This window comes from Gambusia affinis, linkage group LG22, assembly GCF_019740435.1.
Source record: "Gambusia affinis linkage group LG22, SWU_Gaff_1.0, whole genome shotgun sequence".
Lineage (NCBI taxonomy): Eukaryota > Metazoa > Chordata > Actinopteri > Cyprinodontiformes > Poeciliidae > Gambusia > Gambusia affinis.
The window spans coordinates 2,126,823-2,151,823 of record NC_057889.1 but is presented as its reverse complement, the minus strand read 5'-3'; the positions used below and the strand labels follow the sequence as shown (position 1 = coordinate 2,151,823).

Below are 25,001 nucleotides of genomic sequence, written 5' to 3'. Positions count from 1 at the left end.
ACTCAGGGTTTGACTGGAGTCTCCATTTTAAGTGGGAGCAGTTAACAGCGGAGCAGAAAGCACGCCGGACCGACCCGACCCAGCCGATCAAGTAATGCACAGAACACATTAAATCCTGACCCAATAAAACTTTATGTATAACACAGAAAGGTGCTTACACTGAGGACCAGTCAGAGCCGCCCTGACCTCAAACATTAACACACTTAATAGCTGATCTGCTCTTGTGGGTTGTGAAGTTTGGCCTTCATTTGAAGTTTTCCATTATTAATTCTGGCATTCAAAGTTTAAACAGCTTTTTTACATTCCAGTTCTGATGTTAACGTGTTTATTACTGATGCTTTTGTAGACGGATTCCTCAGAAGAGCCACATAAACAGAAATTAAAGTATCTAACATCATTTCTAAGAGTAAACAGGTTTAAGCTTTGAACAACCTTTAATCTTCATTTTGTCTGTAAACCACATTTATTTATATATTTGGACATGTTGAGAAACTTCTATCAGGTTTATATTGTTTATTTCCAGGCTTTACGACATACAAAGCTCTGAAAGCATTTAAAAATAGCTCTTAAATGTTTTACATTATCAAACTTATTGTAATATTGCATAAAGATAACCTTAGTAAATACAAAAAAGGTTATTTTGATTTTTTATTTTCTTCACTAAAGGAAAAAACAAATCTATCCAAACCAACTTTTCCTTCTTAAAAAATGTTATTAAGAACATTGTGTTCATTTGGAGGTTGATTTATTTTACTACTGCCTAATTTAAATTTCTTAGATATGCTAAAAAGATATAAAATGTTTTTTGTACATCAATTTTCAGATTGTTTGATGATCTGAAATATCTAAGCTTCATTTCAGGCTATTAGCAGACATGGAAGACGTTCAGCGTTGAATGTGTTGGTGAAAGTCGTTGTGGGCGTCTAACCTCATTCTGCTCTTCCAGTTTTCAAGCTTCAGCAGAAACTTTTAATTGCTTCTAAATGTACACTGTTTATGTGTGAAAGTGAGCAATAGTGTGTTTGTGTGGTGGAATAAGTTGCTGTTAGGAGTCTGTGTAGAAAAGCTTGACTTAAGGTGTACAGTAAGGGTGTCCAAAATGCGGTTCGGGGGCCATTTGTGGCCCTTACCCTGATTTTGTGCGGCCCCCACCTGTTATTCAAGAATGATACAAATCCAGCACAATCCAGATGGAGACTTTTTATTTGGAATCAAGGTAAATTTATTATGGACATTATTTTTCTTCCAGTGGAAAATGTTAGGTGCATTTTTTAATAACAAATTTTTTAATAAGCAGAACCGCATTCATCCAGAGACTTTTACTGGAAAGCCGACATTTCTGCACCCAAATCAGCATTTATCTGATTCATTAGACATGTTTAAATATAGAGAGTGTTTGGAAAGGAAGTGACTCGAATCTTGTTCTTATACTGAGAAAATATTTGTTAAATTGAGCCATAAAATGGGAAAATGTCTTTCTTTTAAAACAGCTAACAAGCAAAATCCTTTTTAAATTCTCATTCTATATTAAATAATATCTCTTTGCTACACAATAAAAAAGACTAATTTTGTTGATTTTAGTGTTTTTGTTACTTTTTAAGGACTTTAGACTCAACAATGTTGACCCTGGTGACAAAATGTTTGGACATTCTTCAGTTATGTAATGGATTCCTAAATGTAATCCATAACATAATGCATGGTTGGTTGTCTCTTTCTTAGAAACTGATTCACTCCCAGTTAGAAAACAATATATATTCCATCAAGACTTTCACATCGACTCTGATGGGACCTTCTGAAACCCAAACAACTGATGCTGAAGAAAATCTGAATGAAGAGGGATGACTGTAGACTGGCATCATTCTGAAGCAATTACAGCGAAAAATCCCATTTTCTGTGTCAGGAGTGGCTAACTGGAGCGCTGCGGCGTCCTGCTGCAGCCTGGATGACAAACGATGCGTGTCTGCAGTCAGCACCAGAGCCGGCTCCTCCTCATTCTGACCTGTTAGTGCTGCAGTGACCGTGGCCACGACTCAGAAAACCTAATCCAATGAAAAATTACACAGCTCTAATCATTCATACAGGGAGACTTTATTACTTAGAAGCATTTCTAATGAAAAACAGTTTTTCCACTTTTGTCTCCTCATCTGGGAGCCAAATTGTGACTCTTTGACTTTGTGCATTTATCCTTTAGCACATTTCCAGGCAGGAAATGTGCTAATGTGTTAATGACTGTTTTTGCTCTGTATGACGTCTGATAAGCCTTGGAGCTCCTGACACGTTACATCCTTTCTTTACCAGGTCGCATTAATGCAGGGGACACAAGATTCAACTGTTTCTTTCTGAATAGATGGTCTGGATAAGATTCTAGAGATATTAATTACAGGAACAGGAAATTGGCCACAAAACGCAGCATCAGTTGTTGACTGATGTTTAAAATATCATCTTCTGTAATCTGTGGTCCTGAGATGTAAACATGACAGAAGAATGAAGATGAGAGGAACCAAATGAAAGCAGTTCTTTTTTCTTTCTTTCTTGTATTTCGGTGTGTCAGGACGCCAATCATCGCAGGCGGGCTCTTTGTGATCGACAGATCCTGGTTCAATCATCTGGGGAAGTACGACACGGCCATGGACATCTGGGGCGGAGAAAACTTTGGTGAGGATGAAAACACACACACCTGTACGACAAACCCCGTCGACACCTCAGACCTTCAATCAACAAATGATTATTCAATGATTATATCTGACAGAGCAACAGAGAGTAAGAAGAAGAATATAAAGAAAAGATGATGCATGATTTTTCATTTAAGAAAAGGACAGTGTATTTGTATTCAGTTTTCTTTATTCTGGTTCACACTCTGTTAAAAAATCTCCTGTTAAACACCTTTTTCTATCCTATAATTCATATATTTTTAATATCAGCTCTACATTGTTAAGTTTTTAAAAAATGTTTTAGCTTTTCTTCAGAATGCAGATTCAGATTGTCAGAATAATCGATGGAATAATCATTTACTAAAATAATTATTGACAGCCCTAATGACAACGGCCTAGTCAAAGTCAAGACCTGACTAGAAATATAAGAATTTGTAGCAAGAGTCAAAAATTGCAGTTTAAAATTAAAACCCTGGCTTCATTTTCTTTCTGTGAATTGTGAAAAAGTTCAAGAGTTGTGAATAAATTTGCAAACCTGAGTATATTTGACAAAGACAAGAAAAAAAACATTTTAACTTGTTGGAGTATTACATCACTCTCTGTTAATGATGCAACCAATCTGTTACTGGACTGTAATACAGAGAGCGCTTGATGCAACACGTTTCCCTGATTGTTTCATCAACAGTGCTGCAACAGGAACTCTGACATGTAAATGTGATTTCTAAATATTTAGATGAACGAGTTTCTTTCTGCTAAAATGAGAAGAGGAAAGAGAAGAAAACGCAGTTTATCCATAAAGCTTCTGGACTCATTACTGTCGAAGAGTGAGGAAGGTTGAGCTGCAGAGACATTTAGAAATGGATTTAACTGAGCTGTTAATGGTGTTTATGTTCCCAACAGAAACATAATATGTCAGCAGAAATAAACAGTGACAACAAGAGACCAAATCCAATCAAATCTGTTTAAATGGCAAATTTAAGAACAACAGGCGTTGGCCAAAGTGCTGCACACAAAAACAACAAATAATAATTACAAATAAAAACACTGTATAGAGACTAATAAATCTCTCTCCCTGCATTAAAAGCCGATGAGTTGAAATGTGTGAGATGTTTATATTATCACTCAGGTTTTTTGGGGGGGTTTTTTTGGTCTTTCACCTTCCTGGACGTTTGCAGTTCTGGTCATTTCATGCTACACACTGAATGCTTTACCTGTTTGTGTTTCAAACATTTTGACAACCAAACTATTTAAAATCTAATAGAAAGCAGAATCATTGTATTTATGAAATGATTTCCTTTCCCTCTTTTAATGAGTCATGTGACGTGAGCAGAGTGAATTATAGACTGATTGGGTTTAGAAAGCGAGTCGTCCGGTATCAGATGGATGAAGGTGAACTTTCCTCTGGGCTGATAAAAGTCCAGCGTTGACATTCCTCCAGCAGAACATCTGGCTCTCCTCCTGCTACCTGCCAGCGGTGTGTGTGTGTGTGTGTGTGTGTGTGTTGGTGTGTGTGTGCTGGGTCTCTGGCTGCTCTGCTGCTGCTCTCCTCAGATCAGTGAAACACTATTAGCCTGTTTTCTTCCCTCCCTGGCACACACACTCATTTGCTGTGTGTCATGTCTCTGTCAGTCTCCCCGGCTCCGTGTCGGTTATCTCCTCATCTCGCTGACTCTTCTTCTTCTCCTTTGTTCCGTCTGCTGTTTCATCTCTTCTTCCATCCCTGCCTCCGACTCATCAAACTCAGCCTGTGCTCTAATTTCCACTTCCTCTGCAGCTCTTCTTCTGCTCTTATTGCCAAAGTTTCTAAACTTTCAAAGTTCCCAGCTCTGGACTTTTTCCTCTTTTAGTGAAGAATCTTTATTTTCTCTGCTGTCCTAAACTCACCAACAGTTAAGTTACAAATCAATATGCACAAAATAAAACATGAGTCAGCTTTACCTTTTACATGTGCTGCTGGATTCAGAAACATCCAGTTTAAATGTGACCTATTGTTATCCAGATATTTGAATGAATGAGAAGAAAGAGTTTATAAATTGACATATTTAGGTTTGACTTTGGATTCTTTAGTTTAGTAAACTTTCAGTATATATGTGGATCTCTTACTATTTATTTAAGCAATTCTCTTTTTTTTTTTACTTTTTTTTACATTGACTAACTGGTCACAGAAAAAATAGTTTTAAAACCTCTTGAATTATATAAAAGTTTCTTAAAGATTCATGATAAGAAATCCAGACGATGTCATTGTCATATTCTTCCTAAATATGATTCTGTACATTTTGAAAATCTTTGTGATGCAAATATCTGTTTAATTTATGAAATTAAATGTTTGTCACTTTAAGATCACGGGCTAACTGCACAGGAACTACTTTTAATAAAACTTCCTTCTCTTTTGTCATTGAAAGTTTGCCAAATGAGATTATAAAATGTATGAATTATAAAATGTTTGCACATTTGGGGGGGAAAAAATGGTTGTTAAATAAACAGATTTGCACAAATTATTGAGGAAAGCTATAAATGGTTTATTGAACTGTCTGTAGGTTTGTAGTTTATTGGTTTGCTTGGTTTTAGTGATGTGAATAATGAATTATTGGACATGTAATTAATTATTAGACTGGCTTTTCACCAATACATAACCTGTTAAGTCTTGGGACTGCAGGTGGAGATGAAGAGGTGTCAGCATCTCTGCTTTTAAAAGGTTACTGAGATGTTGTGCCTTGTCTCTGTGTAAAATAAATGAACAGTAAACATTCTAATAAAGTTTGATATGATGTGTGTGTGTGTGTGTGCGTGTGTGTGTGTGTGTGTGTGTGTGTGTGTGTGTGGGTGTGTGTGCGTGTGTGTGTGTGTGTGTGTGTGTGCGTGTGCAGAGATCTCGTTCCGGGTCTGGCAGTGTGGCGGCAGTCTGGAGATCCTGCCCTGCAGCAGAGTGGGTCACGTCTTCAGGAAGAAACACCCGTACGTGTTCCCTGAAGGCAACGCCAACACCTACATCAAGTAAGACTTTTACAGTTACAGTTTAACCACAAACGTGTCACTGCTGACACCTTACAACAACAACAACAACAACAACAAGGTCTCAATCCAGATGTTAGTCTTTATTTATGTGATATTACTGAAGGAGACCAAATGGCAAAGTCAAATATGATCAGAAGAGACAAAGACCAAGCTACTGGAGATATTTGTTGAGGATGTTGTATCAAACGTCAAGCACGGTGGAGGTTGTGTCATGCTGCGGTGATTAAACCCCTAAAATCTATGTATAGAAGAAAAAAGAGGAAAAAATATCAGACAGACAGCTTGGGCACAAACAATTCTAATCTCTAAAGAACTTAAATAACTTGATTTTTGTTACTTGTCATATCATTTATGGACTATAACTGGACATCTTGCTGAGACAGCAGTGGTGCAGAAGTAAGAGTTTCCTCTGTGCGCGTGCCGCAGCCACCGCGCTGCGCTCGCGCCGTTGTTAAGGTGGATTTACAGCTGCCCGGGAGCCTTTGAGCTGCCACTACAATATTATCCCATTAGCATAAGCTGTTTTCTTTCTGCGCGCCTTTCAAACGGAGACATGTGTACAGGCAGGCCAGAAATCCATTAGCATGCTCAGAACACGCGAATTGATCTGGTATTAACCGATCAATCAAGGCTGTAAGCAGATTATGCCGCCTTCAAATAATAGTATCAGGTCAAAGTTGATAAGAATTGAAACAAATAAGGAAATAAAACGCTGATCATTAAAATTAATTGCTTGTTTTTTAAAAATACAAGTCATTATTACTGGCCTGAGCCGATGGCTGCTGGTAAACGGTGAACATGACAAACTGGGAGACGTGAGGAAGAGCAACAGCTTAATTGCGACACTCCATCACTGCATTACTCGTGGGATCCACTAAACGCCGCAGACCGATGATTTATCTCAAAGATTATTCCTTCAGCTGTTCACTCACTCATTAACCTCTGTCTGTAAGCAAAACATTAAAGCTACAAGGTGTGGGAGTTGAGTTGGCGGCGTGGTTTAATTGGCGGCGGCAGGCTGAGGTGACGGCAGGATGGAGGTTCGGCTCTCTGGCTGCCGAACGGCCCTTCAGAGCCGCGCGCCGTCCAAACTGCCCATTAAAGCTTATTGTTTTGTGTCAACTGCCTATTTCACAGCAACACTGAGATGCTTTTTTTCCCGCCGCTCTTTAGTTGTTCATTTTTGCTCCCCGTCGGTCGTTACCGAGGCAACATCTGTTCTGCGAGGGGGATGATGACTTCAGTTTGCATCCCGACGACCTGATGTTTGCCTCTCTGAAACAGAGCCGCGTTGCTCCGCTGCTTAATTAGCAGGAAGCTTCTCTGTTGGCAGACAGGATTATGAATTATGCTCCACCAAAAATTGCTGCTTGATAACTAGATTACAAATATTATGCTGTTTCCTTCCTTGTGCTATGCGTAAATGCGCGCGCGCGTCTGGAGTCGCTAATTTAAAGCCCTCGCGCAACACGCGTTTATGTTTCTACGCCCACGAGCATCACGCGTCCCCTCTCTGTTCCGCGTTCATTAAAGCGCCGCGGCCGGCGCGTGTAATGCTCATAATGGAGGGTTTCCGTCAATTCAATGAGATCGCTCACAGCTCAGAGAAACTCTGCTAATAGCTAATTACAATAGAGACACACTGAGAGGGAAGGGAGAATGAGACAAAAGGGGAAAATGGGATGAGAGGCAGAGAAAATGGGCTTCACTGTTGCAGCAGTGTGGGTGAGTAAAGTGCAGTGGGTTGAATAGAAATGAGCTGATGGGATACAGACACAGAGATATGATTAAAGGATGATATAAACATGGTTTCATACCTGAAAATATGGAAGAGGATTATACTGAAAACATAAGAAATAATTCTGACTTGAGTCTGAGAAATCTGATCTTTTTTTCTTCTGTAATCTCAAACTTATAAATTTAATCTCAAAATTTTGACTTTATTCTCAGAGTTCTGTTTTTTTACTCTGATTTCAATCTCACAATTGTGACTTTAATGCAGAATTTTGACTTTTAGTCTAAGAATTCAGATTTTAATCTAAGAATTTTGACTTTTTCCATTTAACTCTTAGAATTCAGATTTTTTTTCTCAGAATCATAATTGCTTAAACTGTTAATGCACCATCAGACAAATCGATTCTTTAAACTCAAATTTACCAAATTTAGCACAATCTTTCAGTGTTGATATAATTCAGGTTTATAAATCCTATAACAAGAATGAAACACTTAAGGGATAATTTTTATTTGCTAACAAAATAATACACCTAAGAATGTTTAGTTGTTTGAACTTTGACATAGATTAACACAGTATTAGAATTCATCAGAATTATTTTTGTTTTTTTCAGTAGCCTTAATCCTCCTCTGTATGAAAATATATCCTGAACATGTGAGAAAAACCATCAGAGAAGTAAAACGTTAGCTCAGACATGTGTAACTGCAGTGATCCATCATCCAGATCTCATCGGCGGTGCGCCGGGTTTCCTCTGCAGCAGCTGCATTTAAACGCAGCAGGTGACCCGGCCGAGCCTCCTGATGTCTGTCTTTATTTGTTTTCTCTGTCCTTCCTCCTGCAGCCTCTTCTTCATTCACACCAGCAGGATCAGAATCAGAAACTACTCACAGAATGCTGATGAGAGAAAGTCCTGGTCGCACAGAAAAACACTAAACAAAGTCCTTATCAGCTTCCCAATTCTACTGTCTGCACAAAATACATCAAATGCATGGAAACCCCTTTGACTTTCTACTCTGACGTGGTTCTGTGGAGCATGTAGTGTCTTACTTGCAGTTTACACCAGTCTGAGGGAACATCCCTATAATCACCAACAAGGAAAATAAGTGGGATTACTGGATTAGCTGCTGGATTAGCAGTAGCCAATAGCAGGTCAGGTAGCATTCTGCCTCTGTATTTTAGCTTCCTTAGCTGCATTTCTTTTGAGTATTTTATAAATCCTCTATGAAAAAAATCCACAAATAAGTTGAAGTAACATTCCACCAAAAAATCCACAAAGAAGTGAATCCATAAATACTGAACCAGGAATAGACGGGTGTATACTGCCATTCAATTTCACTGAAGCAACAGAAATTAACATTGTTTTTCCTCAATCATCTGCCCAGAATAACTGTATTTTCCTGCTTCGGTGTGTTTCTGTGTGGAAACAGGAACACACGGCGCACAGCGGAGGTGTGGATGGACGACTTCAGTTTGTTTTACTACTCGGCTCGGCCGGCGGCACGAGGGAAGTCCTACGGAGAGTAAGAGCAAGCAGAACGACGCCGCATCATTAGGGCCATTGTAGACAGAAAAAAACGTAAAATATTTCCATCAAAAAACTCCTAAATTTTGAGATTAATCTCAGAAATCTTAGAGGAAAAAACAAGAAAATATCTGAGCTCTGAAAACAGAAAATTTGGCAGAAAAAATTCTGAAATTTTAAGATTTATTTCAGAAAGTTTCTAGAAAAAACTTAATAATTCGAAAAGTCAAAAATTTCCACCCACAAACTCAGAAATTTTGAGATTTATCTCATAAGTTCTCCAGGAAGTTCTCACAAGTCAACAGTTTGTGAGAAAAAAACTCAAAAGTTTTCATATTAACCTCAAAAATGCCATAGAAAATACTTTAGAAAAGATTTTAAGTCATAAATGTTTGACTTCTAAACTTTTGAAATGTTTGACTGTTTGAAATCTTCAAATTTCCAAGATTTTTTTTCTAGAACGTTTCTGTCTGAGTTTTTTCTGGCAGAAATATAATTTTTATTTTCTATTTACAGCGGCACTAATACAGCCGATGCACCTGTTTTAAACTCATACTTGTACGTGTCTTGCTTCCTCACTGCTACATTATACTGTGATGAATTGTGCAGATTGACTCGGCATAAATAAAGAGTTTAATGCTTCGACATTCACAGTCAGTGCAGCAGCAGCCAGACGTCGTTCTGAAATGTCAGTTTATCTGTCAGGAACATGTGAATACTGACATTTCCACATCAGTTTATGTCTGGCTGTGTTAGTATTTTACTATCTATCTCAGTGTTGTTCCTTATTATGGGTTATTTCACATCCCTGCTCCGGAGTGTTAGCGCAGGTGCTAGTGACTATCTGCTGTTTATCTGTCAGTCTGACTGTCTGCTGCCTTGTTTTTGTCTCTTTCAGCATTCGAGGCAGAGTCGAACTTCGGAAGAAGCTCAAGTGCAAGTCCTTCAAGTGGTACTTGGACAATGTGTACCCTGAGCTCAAGTGAGAATGCATGTTTGTGTGTGTGTGTGGGTGTGTGTGTGTGTGTGTATTAGCGCATGCCTCTTCAGGCTTATCTGGGCTGGAAAAGCTTCTGCTGAGCGTGCAAACTTAAAGGAGAAATTCCGAGGCTGATGCCAAAAGTGGCTTTATTACCGTCTGGATCATTGTTAGAAAAAAAGATTATTTTTGATCTTTTCATACTTTATTTGCTGTTGTAGAGTTTCGCTGACTCATGATGGTAGATCATCGTATGAAAAGATGCAGCATACTGCAAAGGTTGGAGTCCAACTTTCAGACTTTATTAACGTTGCAGAAGTCTTGCACACCAAGACTGATCAAAGCAGGCAAGGACAAGTTTAGTTCAAAAGTTAAGTATGAAAACGTATTTATCTTTGGCGTAATCAGAAACTTTGGTAAACATTGAATCATATCTAAAACGATGCAGTAGCACTCATGTTGGAGTTTTCTCTGATTTGTTTGTTTTGTAGACTTCTGGTTATAATTTTTGGGCTGAGTCGTTTCTTTTTTGGACAATAATCCCGTCTGGATTCGGATGATGTGCAGCTGGAAGGATTTTGCTCTTACCTTTTTAATTTCAGATAGTTAGCTTGGTGTCAGATTTCAGGTATTATTTGAGTTTTTTCTGCTAGTAGACGATTACACCAGATCAATAAAATTAAAATAAAATGAATTAACATAAAAATACAGTATGTTTAACACCTTTAATGCATTTTATTATGACATTAAATATGCTTTTTTCATGACTGGTACGTTTTTTGGGTAATATAATTTTTATTCCAATTTACTTCTTCTTCAGGCTACAAGCGTTGACTCTCATATCATTTATATATGTACCATAAACACATATATGTATTCTTTCTATAGATTTATTTCTCTGTTTTTGAAAATCTGTACTTTTTCCATTTCTTTCTGCAGTCTCAGGTTCATTATTTTATTATTTTTTATCTTGAGTCCAGATTTGTTGTACTACTTGCTGTAGATTAAGTACTTTTCCAACTTAAATTAATTTTTAATCTCAACATGAAGGTCAGGAGCAGCTTTCCTCCATCCTTGATTAAGATAAATGAAGAGTCGCATCACATGTGACAGCAGCGTTATTATAGATGGAACATTTTAATTGGAAAACACACAAAAGACCCGAGTTCCGTATAAACCGACCTGCTTGTCCAGGTTTAAAGAAAAATAAAACAGGAGAGTGATTTCCAACTTCTCCGTCCCTCACGTACGCCGTTCATTTGAGTTCCTGAACGTCTCATTCGCTGCCTTTGAGAGAGAAATCTCTCTCTCAGTCCTGATTGGCTCGGCTCCCCAGGGGCCCGGCTCCTCAGATTCACCACACACACCGTTCCTCACACACCAGCACACACTTTACGACTCTTCTTTACAGAAACATAACAGCCATGTGTTACTGCCCGGCTCGGATGGCCGCAACAAAAAATAAGGAGGACACAACAACCAAAATAACTTTTCAGCCCTTCAGAGGCATTTATTAAAAATAACTGTCCAGATCTCGCCTGGATCTTGCCGTCTGCGCCTGGTTCTTGTCGCCTGCGCCTGGTTCTTGTCGCCTGCGCCTGGATCTTGTCGTCTGCGCCTGGTTCTTGTCGCCTGCGCCTGGATCTTGTCGTCTGCGCCTGGATCTTGTCGTCTGCGCCTGATTCTTGCCGTCTGCGCCTGGTTCTTGTCGTCTGCGCCTGGTTCTTGTCGTCTGCGCCTGGTTCTTGTCGCCTGCGCCTGGTTCTTGTCGTCTGCGCCTGGTTCTTGTCGTCTGCGCCTGGTTCTTGTCGTCTGCGCCTGGTTCTTGTCGTCTGCGCCTGGTTCTTGTCGTCTGCGCCTGGTTCTTGCCGTCTGCGCCTGGATCTTGTCGTCTGCGCTGGTTCTTGTCGCTCGCGCTGGTTCTTGTCGCTCGCGCTGATCTTGTCGCTCGCGCCTGGATGTTCTCATGAGTGGAACGGCGCTCCTTAAATACAATCCACGTGGCCACATACTCAGATGCATTTCCCACAATCAAGGACCTGAATTGACAAACAATTTTCTGGCCACATTGCCACACAGCAGGGGGTGTTACACATGCTACATACAAACTATAGAAATACACATAAACAGTGTTGCTCCATCCCACCCTTTTTAAAGCAGCCATTCATTCACGGGAGGCTGGTGCTAATCCTCCAGAATGAAATTAACAGGCTTCCTCTCAGGGGACAACAGACGTGACCCTTAAAACGCAGAATAACCTTTAACGGGTTATTAAAAGAGAAAGATAGCAGATTGAATTAATGCAGCTCAGCTTAAACTCCAGTTATGGCATAGCTAAAATTTGAACAAGAAAGGTTGAGAAAGTTTATTAAAGAGGAAGACTACAGAAGAAACTTTTTGGACTGAGTGTAATGTTATGGCTATTTCAGGTCAGCTGGTTATCATCAGGAAAGCATGGAAAACATTTTGCGTTTTGGCTTAGATATCAAATGTAGGATAACAAAAGTATCAGAAATCAGATTTGGTTAGAGCATTTTAGCTAACCTTACAGCAGACAGTAAACACCTTTATGGACAGTAGATATTTACACATCGACTGAAGCAGGTTTTTTTTGACAGACTTGTGAAGACGCTGCTGCAGAATCACTGTGACTGAAGATAAACAGATACATTCCTCTAGATCTTACTGAAACATTAGTCCTCTAATCCTGGAAATGGTCGTCAGCTGATAGAAGGCCGACTTTGTAACTGTCTTTATGTGGCTCAGAATGTTCAGGTCAGAGTCCAACTACACAGATTTCATCCTGATCTCCATTTCCTACCTGAAATAACTGAAGCTGTGTGCTAACTCTTGGAAAATGGCTGAAAACAGAAATTGAAACAATATTCAAACATGCTACAGTTTCTGAATAAATATTAGGATGATGTTGGTATAAGGTGTTATTGGGGTTTTGTTTGATGTATATGTTTGTTTATGGATGTTTCTTTATACGGACTATGGACTAAATAATCATCTTACTCCTTTAAAGAATGTCAGTTTGTTGAACAACTGTGTTATTTATATATTTACTTATTTTAAATAATACGCCAACAACACCAAAAGGTATTTTAGTTTTGTTTTAGTTCCTCCATTTCCCAGCCTTCTCACTAACGTCTGCTCGTCCTCAGGGTCCCAGACGATTCGGACTCCCAGTCAGGTGTGATCCGACAGCGGCAGAACTGCCTGGAGTCCCGTCGGGTCGAGGGCCAGGAGATGCCTGTCCTCACGCTGGGCCCCTGCGCAGGAGCAGAGGGGGGCCCCACCAGGAGTCAGGTAACTCTGTCAGCATTTACTAACACACAGAAGTACATTTGTAACAAGTAACATTTGCATTCAAAATGATGCTTCATATTATTTTTCTCTTTTACATCATTGATGTGAAATGTGACATAATTCTGCACCACAAGCAGATCTGAAGTTCATACTCCACTGAAGTTGTGCTTTCTTTTGTCTTCCTTCATCTTTTTATGACCTCATGATGATACTGTCAGCTAAAAAACTTTAAAATCGATCCATTATCACTTCCTTAAACGGTCTGTTGATGTGTGACGTCCACGTTCTTCTTCTGCACACGGGGGTCATAAACCTTTCACTGGTTGGTAGAATGAATGACAACACAATTTTTTTACATATTTCAGTAAAAAATTTAAATTGAGAATCAAAACCTGCTGTGTGAATGTAGCCAAAGAGATCCTGCTTAAATGTTTTCAAGTGATTTATTTAAAAAAAACACAGACCAAACCAATCTGACCTAATGAGAGCTCCGTTTTTGAATCATTTAGTAAATTAATCAGTTTCACCTTCAGACTGATTATTACCAGACCCAAACAAACTCAAAGCCATTATTTAGTCAGGCTATCTGCTCAGGTAGCTACTCCGCAACTTTATGTTTTTCATGAGTGAATATTCTCCAAACCAAAGCAGATATTGTTCTTGTAAGTGTTGTAGTCATTTTCCAGCCTGCTGACTGGAAGTGTGCAGCAGCAGGTTGTGTAGCAGCAGAGCTGAGCTGCTGTTTGCTTCATCCATCTGCAGATAATTCCAGTTATTCTGTCATTTTCTCTGGAATCTCATTAAAATGATTTGAAACTCTTGGCAGAAAATTGTAGAGGATTTGATTATGAGGTCATTCTTGTCTAAGAATCAATCAAAGATTTGCATTTACAATAACAAAAAACTATTTCTTATCCCACAAATATTAAAATCCTGCTGAAAAAGTTCCTATTATTTTTATTGATATCCATTTTGTTGTTTATGTATATCCTGTTTCTGTTAAATATGACAACATGTAGAAGTCTCCAGCATTGTTTGTAAACATCACAAATGCAACTATTTGGATAAAAAAAGCAAATCATGAAGCTGAGAAAATCTCTAGGCGTTTCGTTTGTGCAGAACAGAAAACAGATGATGTCTTTCACCAGTTTCTTTCTTACTTTGTTCTGCTGTACGTCTCTGACTGTGTTCATTTTTCACTAACCAAGTACAGCAAAAAGCCTCTGTGTGTGTGTGTGCGTGTGTGCGTGTGTGTGGGTGTGTGTTTGTGTGTGTTCTCCATCCTCTCAGTTATAATTAATACCCATAGGATTCTCATTATTCCACGGTTAGAGCGAGCGTGGAGGCTGTGATTCACGCTAACAAGTGGGCTTGCAGAAAGCCAACATGTCAGCAGCTGAAATGCCCAAAGGTTGGAGAAAACAGCCTCTGACTTGAAGGTGGATGATTAAAGTCCCACAGCTCCCAGTTAAACCAACTGGGAACGAGTGAAAATGAGAAACTGTCTCTTATCCAGAGGAGTCAAAAGAGAAACTAAAGCCAGTTCAGCTCGTTCACGTCAGGCTTGAACTCCCAGGATGGATTTGAAGTTCAAGAATCAAATTTTAGTTTGAAGGTAAAACAGAAAGAATCTCCCAGTGTTGGAGGGAAATCAGAGGTGTTTTCATTGTAAATGTGAATCATTTTTTCATTTTTCTCTTTATACTCAAATGTTGCCAGAGAAATTGTGACAAACCAACTTTTATCTGACACAATTTTCTCATTTTTCTTTTCGCAGCCTGGATATGAAAACTTCTTTCTGAGTTTTTATTAAATATAGATTTATGCCACAACACAGCAGGATAGTTACCTCTGCTCATGTAGGATCAAATGAAATGTATTAATACTTTATATTTTCCTCATCAGGAATCAGCAATTAGGATAAACCAACAACATAACAGGAAAAATCATTATTAAGGAGCAACACTGTGCAAAATAACATTACAGTATCATGTTAAACAATGTTACTCAAAAACCGTTTTGACAAATGTTTGTCAAAAAACAGAATCAAATGATACAATTGGGAATAATCCTCTAGTAACTACTTGTTTCAAAAGAAAAGTAACCTTCCCTTCTTTTCTTAAATATGTTAAAAGTATTTTGGTATAACTGGTAAAGTCTCTTTTAATGATTTAAAGTCATTCTGACTGGAGAACCGACAAGGATAAAAGCACATCTTGTGGGTCAGTGACTGGATTTGTTCATATTGGCCAATTAAATTGAAGCTTAAAAATTTTAAGCAACTGAATATTCTGTCATGTAACAGTATCTCAGCCTACAGTAGAGCTGAGCATGTTGGACACACCAACATTTTTAATTGGCATGTCTGCAGGGCTCACTGCAAAGTGGGCACATTTTGGCCATTTATTTAAAAATAGTCACATTATAGAAATTTACAGCCACAACAATCAGCTTTTTCTGCTTGTTTATTAGCTTTGAATGTCACATTGTCAGCATTTAAGTGTTATTTTTTTGTTTTAAGAGTTGGGAATTCAGTTGCAGTTGTACAGAGAAGGAAAAACTTGTAGTCGTTGTTGAAATACAGAACTTAATAGAAATAAACTTCTACCAAATCTTTCAAATTCAAACTGGCAGTAAAGTTAATGATATCTACCAGCTGCATGTAAGCAAAGCTACTTTCGTCAGTCTCATATTTCTACCTTTTTGTCATACCTCTGTTGTTTCTGCAGCTTTCAGTCTATTTTTCCTTGTGATGTATTTTGTATAAAGATGCATGTTTGTACCTGGGTGAAAATCTTTGAGGCAGAGCCTGTAATCACCCTGCAGATGAGAATGCGTGCTGCGTCAGTCATCTGTGACACCAATCAATCACACAGCTGCATTACCCAGAGGTGGACAGCTGTATTATAGACGGTAGGAAATCCATCTCACTGAGCCACACAGCTGTGATTGTGAACATTAGTAATGTAATTACCTCTGAGGCTGTGAAGGTGTGCATGAGAAGCAGGCGGCTCGGCCAGCTTTTCTCAGGTGTCACTCTTATTTCGAGCCTCACTGCTTCCTGATTTTAACCTTTTATTTATTGGTAATTTGCATATTTTGGATAAAGACAAAAGGGAAAATTGATGGGGAGTCAGTTATAAATGAGCATAAGTTAATGCAAAATGTTGGAATATCAATGTTGCATTTTACTTTTGATTTAAAAATGTTTAAACAAACTCTAGTAACATACATACATAAACCAGGATGTGTTTGCACATCCTAAAAAAAATCTTAGATTCCTGCATCCAAAATTAAGTCCTTAAAATGTCTTAAATCCATTAGGAAATATTCAAGTTGGCCTTAAATAAGTTAGTCAAAGGTCTTAGATGCTGCTTTGGCATAACTTTAATCTTGTGTAGTTTATTTTTCTTGTGGGACTTTTCTGTCAGGGAAAAGAATGAAAAATCTTTATTACGTTCTTTGACTTGGCTACCTCAACTGCCTCGAGTTTATTAGCTAGTTGGATATCTATCTTATTTGAGTCTTATCATTGGTGACTGTAAATTATCTGCTGTATGATGTTCGTTTTTGCCAGCTGTTCATATCTGTTGCCAACTCGTACAATGCTACGATACAAAAAATTCTATTTTCTTTTGTGTATTTTTGTCATAATGCAGGTCTTAAATTCTTATCGTAGTGGTCTTAAAAGTGTCTTAAATTTAAGTTGGCAAAACCTGATATGCACACAAACAAAAATATATATAAAAAACACTTTAGAATACTAGGAAGCAACTAGAAGATTCCTGAAGAAATTTAACTGGGGCCTGCCAAAGTGTGCCCGTCGGTTTGGACCCAGCATTCTGATGCTAATTAGCATCAATGCTAAATAAAGCTGCAATGTAATCAATAACACGTGGAGAATCACAAGAATGTTAAGTAAGCTGGACGAGCAATATTCAGTATGATAAAGCAAGTGTATTAGCTAAAATTAGCCAAAATACTAATGTAAGCATAAATACTTTCAGCAGCATGTGGGGTATCATTAGAATGTTTACTGTCATTTACTTACTCCATTAAGTATACTAAACATGGCTAATAAGTCTGAAAAATAGCTAATAGCTTATTTAAGCTAAAAGGCTAATGCTAATGCCTTGCTGTGCAAGGCAGTTCATTAATTCTCTGTTTGAGCCAGCCAGTTTGACTAAAAAAAGCATTGCAAACAAATCTTTCTTGTTCGGGAACCGTAATACATATTCGAAAACCGTTTGAAGCATATGAGAGGGCTATTTGTCGTCTCCGATAGTCCCGCCATTCATATCTCTACCTCACTCACAGTATTAACAGCGATGATATAAAGAAGGTGTGTGCCAAGGTTGGAAATTTTTCAGAAATACATGGAAGTGAATCAGTGAGATCTGTCTGCTACCCTGGCGCATGACTTTGCTCTGAAGCACCTGGAGAGAAAACCGTAAACGCTAGATAATTTTTGAAAACATTTGACCAGAGCAGGCACGCGTATCAATGTCATGACCGAGTTTCATACCAATCATGCAATATTTGTGAGCGTGAGGGCGAGTTAAAAAATGATTTGGGGTCAAAATGTCGCTCTGACTCTCACTCTAGCAGAGCGGCCTTCACACTCTGATTTTTTCAAAAATCAAAAACTTTGGGTCGCTTAGAAAGAAGTTGTGGACAAACCATAATACATATCGACGTGCTCTCTTACAAAGCAGTGATTGACTTGCTTTGTAAGTCAGTCACTGCTCTCCTTATGCATTGCTATGGGCAGGCCCCAATTAATAATACCTACATTTCTCAGTTTCATACGGCAGCAGCGGGGTTATGGACGGCATGTAGAAAAATAATCCTTTTGCCTTCCAGCATTGTCTGCAAAATTTCCTTATATAAACAATAACATGCAGGTGGTCTACATTTGTAAATATGATTATGACTAAGTTAGTGCACGTTACTTTTATATATATCTAGATCTAGATCTATATAGATCTAGATCTATATAGACCTAGATATATAGATATAGATCTATATCTATATATCTATATAGATATAGATATATAGATATAGATCTATATAGATATCTATATAGAACTATATCTATATATCTATATCTATCTATATAGAACTATATATATATAGATAGATCTATATATCTATATGTGTATGTATATATTAATCCATCTATATATAAATCTAGATAGATCTAGATATCTATATATAGATTTATATATTTATAGAGAACGAGAAAGATAGATATCTATCTATACAGACATCTATCTGTATATCTATATAGATGATATATATCTATATAGATATATCATCTATATATATACATATATAGATGATATATCTATATATCTATCTATACAGACAGATAGATTTAGATATAGATATCTATATCTTGACCAGAAAGATAAATATTTTTCAAATTTTGTCCTAATTTGTATAAATTTAGACTTCTAACAGTCTGTTTTTGTTCCAAGTTGTTTACATTTTCTTTTTCCAAATCTCCCTTCAATTAATAAATGAGGTTTTCTAATTTTCTGTTTAGAATTAGAAATAAAACTCTTACATTGGATGATCATGAGCGCTGATGTTGTTGAATGTGGGGGAAGCCGGAGCACCCGGAGTGAACCCACAGCTACACAGGGAGACGTTCCCCACTGTGCAGTCCTGGCTTTTAATATTGAAATGTCCAATTAACAACAACAGCAGCTCTTTCTAAATTACCACTGATCACCCAAACCACACCTGGCCCCATCGCTCTTTTAAATCTGACATACTGGAGACATGAAGTCTACGCTGGATGGACTTTACATCTGTTTTTGAACTTGCGCAGAGACGTTGGATACAAAGCCTTTTTCAAACGCTTCCATAGTGACATCTTTTTCATGGGGATCTCTTCTTCATCAGAGACAATGATCTGTTCTGCTGGATCTTCAGCTGTTTGAGCCTCTGATTCCTGAGCTGTTTGGATCACTTCTTCCCTTAATGTACCGTTTACCTGTGGAGGGGATGTTCTCGGTGTTTCCATCAGACCACTCTCTGATTCTGTGGAAACTACAGGAACTTTACCCGTTACATCTTCTGAACCTTTGCAAGATTCTGTCTCTATTTCCTCAAAAGCTGTCTGGGGAATCTCCGGTATAATTTCTAAATCTGTTTTTAGTGTCTTGGTGTTTTGGACCAAGTTTTGCTCTGTCTCTATCGGGTTTCCAGTTTCCAGTTCAGCTTTCTCTGCCATCTTTCTCGTTTTCTTGCGTCTAGATTTCTTGGATGTCTTTTTCTGATCTTCCTGGTCTCCATTATGTTGGATTTCAGAAACAGTTTCTCCTTCAGTGATCTGCTGTGGTTTACTGATCACTGCTTCTTTTGTCTGAATCTTGTTTATAATGGAAACCGTTGGATCCTCAACTGTTTCTAGAGTAGAAACTACTCGATGTTCACTGTCTTTTCCAGAAGCGTTTTCATTATTGGGAGTCTCCAATTCAGAGGAAGCTTTTAATGCTGCCTTCCTCTTGATTTTACGTCTGGATTTCTTGGATGTCTTTTTCTGATCTTCCTGGTCTCCATTTTGTTGAGTTTCAGAAACAGTTTCTCCTTCAGTGATCTGCTGTGGTTCACTGATCACTGTTTCTTTTGTCTGAATCTTGGTTTCTATGGAAGCTGTCGGACCCTCAACAGTTCCTAGTATAAAAACTACCTGTTCACTGTTTTCTCCAGAAACGATTTCATTGTTGAGCTTTTCAAACTCAGAGGAAGCTTTTAATGCTGCCTTCCTCTTGATCTTACGTCTGGATTTCTTGGATGTCTTTTTCTGATCTTCCTGGTCTCCATTTTGTTGAGTTTCAGAAACAGTTTCTTCAGTGATCTGCTGTGGTTCACTGATCACTGTTTCTTTTGTCTGAATCTTGGTTTCTATGGAAGCTGTCGGACCCTCAACAGTTCCTAGTATAAAAACTACCTGTTCACTGTTTTCTCCAGAAACTATTTCATTGTTGAGCTTTTCAAACTCAGAGGAAGCTTTTAATGCTGCCTTCCTCTTGATCTTACGTCTGGATTTCTTCGATGTCTTTTTCTGATCTTCCTGGTCTCCATTATGTTGGGTTATTGAGACAGTTTCTCCTTCAGTGATCTCCTGGTCTTTAGAGATCACTGTTTCTTTTGTCAGAATCTTGTTTTTAATGGTTGTTGTCTGCTCTCCAACTGTTCCTTGTATAGAAACTACTTGTTCACTGTTTTCTACAGAAACTTTGTCTTTGTTGAGCTTTTCAAATTCAGAGGAAGCTTTCAATGCTGCCTTCCTCTTGATCTTACGTCTGGATTTCTTCGATGGCTTTTTCTGATCTTCCTGGTCTCCAGTTTGTTGGGGTTCAGAAACAGTTTCTTCAGTGATCTGCTGTGGTTCACTGATCACTGTTTCTTTTCTCTGAATCTTGGTTTCTATGGAAGCTGTTGGATCTCCATCTGTTTCCGGTACTGAAACTTTCTGTTCACTGTTTTCTCCAGAAACGATTCCATTGTTGAGCTTTTCAAACTCAGAAGAAGCTTTTAATGGTGCCTTCCTCTTGATCTTACGTCTGGATGTCTTCGATTTCTTGGATGGCTTTTTCTGATCTTCCTGGTCTCCAGTTTGTTGAGTTTCAGAAACAGTTTCTTCAGTGATCTGCTGTGGTTCACTGATCACTGTTTCTTTTGTCTGAATCTCATCCCCAACTATCTCTGGTCCTGAAATGGTTTGCTGGTCACTGTTTGCTCCAGAAACCTTTTCATTGCTAAGAGTCTCCAGTACAGAGGCAGCTTTCTTTCCTGACTTTCTCCTGTTCTTACCTGCTGATCTCTTGAAAAGCTTCTCCTTATCCTGACGCCCATTCAGCTCCGTTTCAGAGGGCTGTTTTCTTACCAATAAAATCAGCTCAGTTTGGGTTGAAATCGATTCATAAACTGGTTTGACTGGACATCTGGTTTCCAGTGTATCCATCTCTGTTTGAGTTGAACTCGTTTCACTGACTGGTTTTACCTGGTAACTGGTTTCCAGTGTATCCATCTCTGTTTGAGTTGAACTTGTTTGATGGACTGGTTTTAGCTGATTACTGGTTTCCAGTGTATCCATCTCCGTCTGTGTTGAACTCGTTTGATGGACTGGTTTTGCCTGAAAACTGGTTTCCAGTGTATCCATCTCCGTTTGTGTTGAACTCGTTTGATGGACTGGTTTTACCTGAAAACTGGTTTCCAGTGTATCCATCTCCGTTTGTGTTGAACTCGTTTGATGGACTGGTTTTGCCTGAAAACTGGTTTCCAGTGTATCCATCTCCGTTTGTGTTGAACTCGTTTGATGGACTGGTTTTAGCTGGTAACTGGTTTCCAGTGTATCCATCTCCGTCTGTGTTGAAGTCGTTTCACTGACTGGTTTTACTTGGTAACTGGTTTCCAGTGTATCCATCTCTGTTTGAGTTGAACTCGTTTCACTGACTGGTTTTACCTGAAAACTGGTTTCCAGTGTATCCATCTCCGTCTGTGTTGAAGTCGTTTGATGGACTGGTTTTACTTGGTAACTGGTTTCCAGTGTATCCATCTCCGTCTGTGTTGAAGTCGTTTCACTGACTGGTTTTACCTGATAACTGGTTTCCAGTGTATCCATCTCTGTTTGAGTTGAAGCAGATGAGTACTGGACTGTTTTTTGCTTTGGGGTTTCTTGAAAATCAGTCTGAGTTTCAACAGAAACCATTGAATTCTTTCTTTGTCGTCTCTCTGAGAGTCCTTTCCTGATCAGATCCTTGTGCTGTTTAAGTTTTGCATTCAGTTTGTGATTTACATGGAACATCTCATCAAGCTGCTTGAATAAGTACTTCTGTACTTCCATATATTCCAGTTCAGCTTCCTTAAATTTAGCAACACACGTACACTGATTTGTTGTCTTTCCAGGAGATGGACTTCTCTGCTCTTTTTGCTCTTTTTGCTCTGGTGTCTCCAGCGGTTTGAAGATGGTGTTCTTGGAAAAGTTTTCCTTTTTCAAGGAAGCTGCCACATTATGATCTTGCGTTGGCATTGAAACACTTTGGGCTTCAATATTCTCGGTAAAAAATTGTATATCTACTCGAGGTTCTGACTTGGGCAGCATTTTCCAAAACATCTTCTTTCCGGTGCTGGGAAAACCTGCTTGAAGACTTTGGTTTTCTGGGAGAGGTCCGTTATGAATGTCACTGTTTTCAGAAAAAAATGATAGATCTATGCAGGCATCAGGCTCAGGAAAAGATTTCCACAACAGTGGCGTCTTCTTGATGCGCTTAGTCCTGGATTGTTTTTCTCCTTTCTGATCCAGTTCCCTCTCCGGTTTGGAGACATCGTTCTTTTCAGTGACCGGTTGCGTTACAGAAATCTCAGGTTCCTCTGTGCAGATCTCCTTCTTTAAGGAATCTTTCTGGTCATGATCTTCTTCAGGCAGAGAAGTGTGCAGCTTTTCAACAGTTTCAGTGCCGGACTGAAGGGGCTGCTCCTTCTCTGTTGTCTCCTGAGGTACAGATGTTGGTTCCTGTTTGGCAACCAGTGAAACGTCTTCAGTGCTTTCAGATGAAATCCTAAGCTCAACAGGAGCGTGTTTCTCCAACCAGATGTGGAATGGTATCCTTTTCTTCTTGATACGTCTCGTAGTTGGTTGCTGTTCCTTTGACTTGGAGGGCTGTTCTTTCTCTGCTACCTCGACTCTCTCCTGCCCTCCAGCGGTGGACTCTTCTCCACTGACCAGGGATTCGTTCTGCTTCTCAGTGTTTTCTGCAGAAACCTCTTGGTCAGCGGGGACGTGTTCCTCCGACCAGGTTTTAGATGGGACCAGGTTCTTCTCCTTGGACTCGCTGTCAGGTGTCGGTTTGTCCCCTTTCTGATCGATTGCCTCCAGAGCTTTGGTTATCGATCCATTGTCAGTCAGAGGTGAAGCGTCCTGCTGTTGGATGTTTTCAGCAGACGTCTTCAGCTCTTGCTGCTCCAACCAAACTGCAAAAGACACCTTCTTCTTCCTCCGCCTGGGTGTCATTGGTGGCTGCAATTCCTTTTTGACAAAGTTGCAATTCCTTTTTGACAAAGTTGTCGGATGCAACCTCCTCGATTCTATGTTGGTTGGTCTCCATTGCAAGCTTTACTTGTTCAGGTTCTAAGCTAAAGAAATTCTCAAGAGAAGCGTATTAACAAGGCTGCTAAACGGCTGTGATGAAAGTTGATGATGTGAGGAGCTTATATAATGGCTGGTGATGTCAGAATTCTGCCTTTGGAGTTAAACTGTGATGTCACACTGTGATGTCACACTGTGACGTCACAGTTTTGTTTAGTATTCAGAGCGGGCTTGTCTGATGGATTTTTATCAACAGGACGGATGTGAAGAACCAACCAGACTACAGAAAGAACTGCCACTGGTTGCCATAGTTACCAGTGAGGTGAGGTCACTGGAAGCAAGTGATGCAGAGCCTCACCTGTCATAATGGAGAAATATAATGGAAAAAATAATTTAGATAGATATTTTTACCCTGTGGTTTGTACTGTATTTAATTTTTATTTAGCTTAACCAATTTTGATTATTTTTTTCATCAAAATCGCTGAATTTTTGCATTTGCCCATTCAAATGCTCAGAAACGCAGCAGGTGAGGCAGCAGCAGGTGAGGCAGCAGCAGGTGAGGCAGCAGCAGGTGAGGCAGCAGCAGGTGAGCCTCACCTGTACTTAAAATATTTTTTAACAGGTAGGATATTCTAGTAAAAAGGATTAGGACAAACAGGAAGGATATTCAGATGGAGGAAGTGATCTTCTTGTGGTTTCATCATGTATATAAATTGTTCCAATGATAATCTAATCATAACTTGGTCTCCATTGTAAGCTTTGCTTGTTCAGGTTCTAAGCTAAATCAATTCCAAAAACTTTAGGTCACTTAGAAAGAAGTTGTGGACAAACCATAATTCATATTGACGTGCTGTCTTCACTTTAAAAGAGATCACGGACGTATCTACAAAATTAAGTTTGAATGGCGTTTCTACATGAAGTTATGATGACACAGAAAATCCTCAAAAATAGAGTATTTTTAGGATTTAGAGGTTGCCTCGTACCCTTGACGACGAGAGTTGCACCTGGTCAACTCGTTAGTGATTTTGGGGTCATTTTTTTGCTTTTTACATCGCCATGGTAACTCTAAATCCCACCAAAAGTAATAGCTCCCCTCCCAGGAATGTTTTGATACCACTTTTGTGGGTGGGCTCGCAGCAGTACGAGCCGCACTCACGGTGACGGAAGAAAACGTTAAGAATAATAATAGAGACATTCTATTGGGTGTAGATTAATAGGTGCCTGCCATGCAATGCATAAGGAGAGCAGTGACTGACTTGCTTCACAAGTCAGTCACTGCTCTCCTTATGCATTGCTATGGGCAGGCCCCAATTAAAATTTTTTTCCCTCAGCGCAAAAAGTGAAAACATTTCCATCCTTTATTTCTTGTGCTTTTGATGATTCTGGTCCAAAAACACAAAATTCTGTTCCTCAGAAAATCTTAATATTTCATAAGTTAATGTATAAATAAATGTTATTTTAAACAGAAAGGTCAACCTTCTGAAAATTATACACATTTTTTGAGCATACTTTTTTCGTCCACTCAACTTTCTATTCATAATCACGACACTCTTTGAACCATCAGCTTCTTTACTTTTTGTGTCCTCCCCTTCAGAAAACTTTTGCACATATTTTTAATTAAGGTGTAACATCATGGGTTTCTAATATCTACCTTTTGCAAAATATTCACATTTTCTGAGACACCTCAA

The 25,001-nt window shown here is 38.9% G+C and overlaps 1 protein-coding gene and 1 long non-coding RNA gene across 3 annotated transcripts in view; one reads left to right on the top strand and one right to left on the bottom strand.

Annotated features, from left to right (window-relative positions):
• galnt14 (UDP-N-acetyl-alpha-D-galactosamine:polypeptide N-acetylgalactosaminyltransferase 14 (GalNAc-T14)) overlaps positions 1-25,001 on the top strand; it is a 145,711-nt gene that overhangs the window by 112,636 nt on the left and 8,074 nt on the right. For both annotated transcript variants that reach the window (XM_044106869.1, XM_044106870.1), the window contains exons 8-13: positions 7-91; positions 2,552-2,655; positions 5,519-5,645; positions 8,826-8,918; positions 9,819-9,902; positions 13,067-13,211. In XM_044106869.1, coding sequence (XP_043962804.1) covers positions 7-91; positions 2,552-2,655; positions 5,519-5,645; positions 8,826-8,918; positions 9,819-9,902; positions 13,067-13,211 — 638 coding nt within the window. The remainder of the gene's footprint in view (positions 1-6; positions 92-2,551; positions 2,656-5,518; positions 5,646-8,825; positions 8,919-9,818; positions 9,903-13,066; positions 13,212-25,001) is intronic.
• Positions 13,145-16,167, bottom strand: LOC122825445. The gene is made up of 3 exons (XR_006369643.1): positions 15,924-16,167; positions 13,307-13,530; positions 13,145-13,230 (listed from the first exon to the last, which is right to left on the bottom strand). It is a non-coding gene; the product is annotated as an uncharacterized LOC122825445 (long non-coding RNA).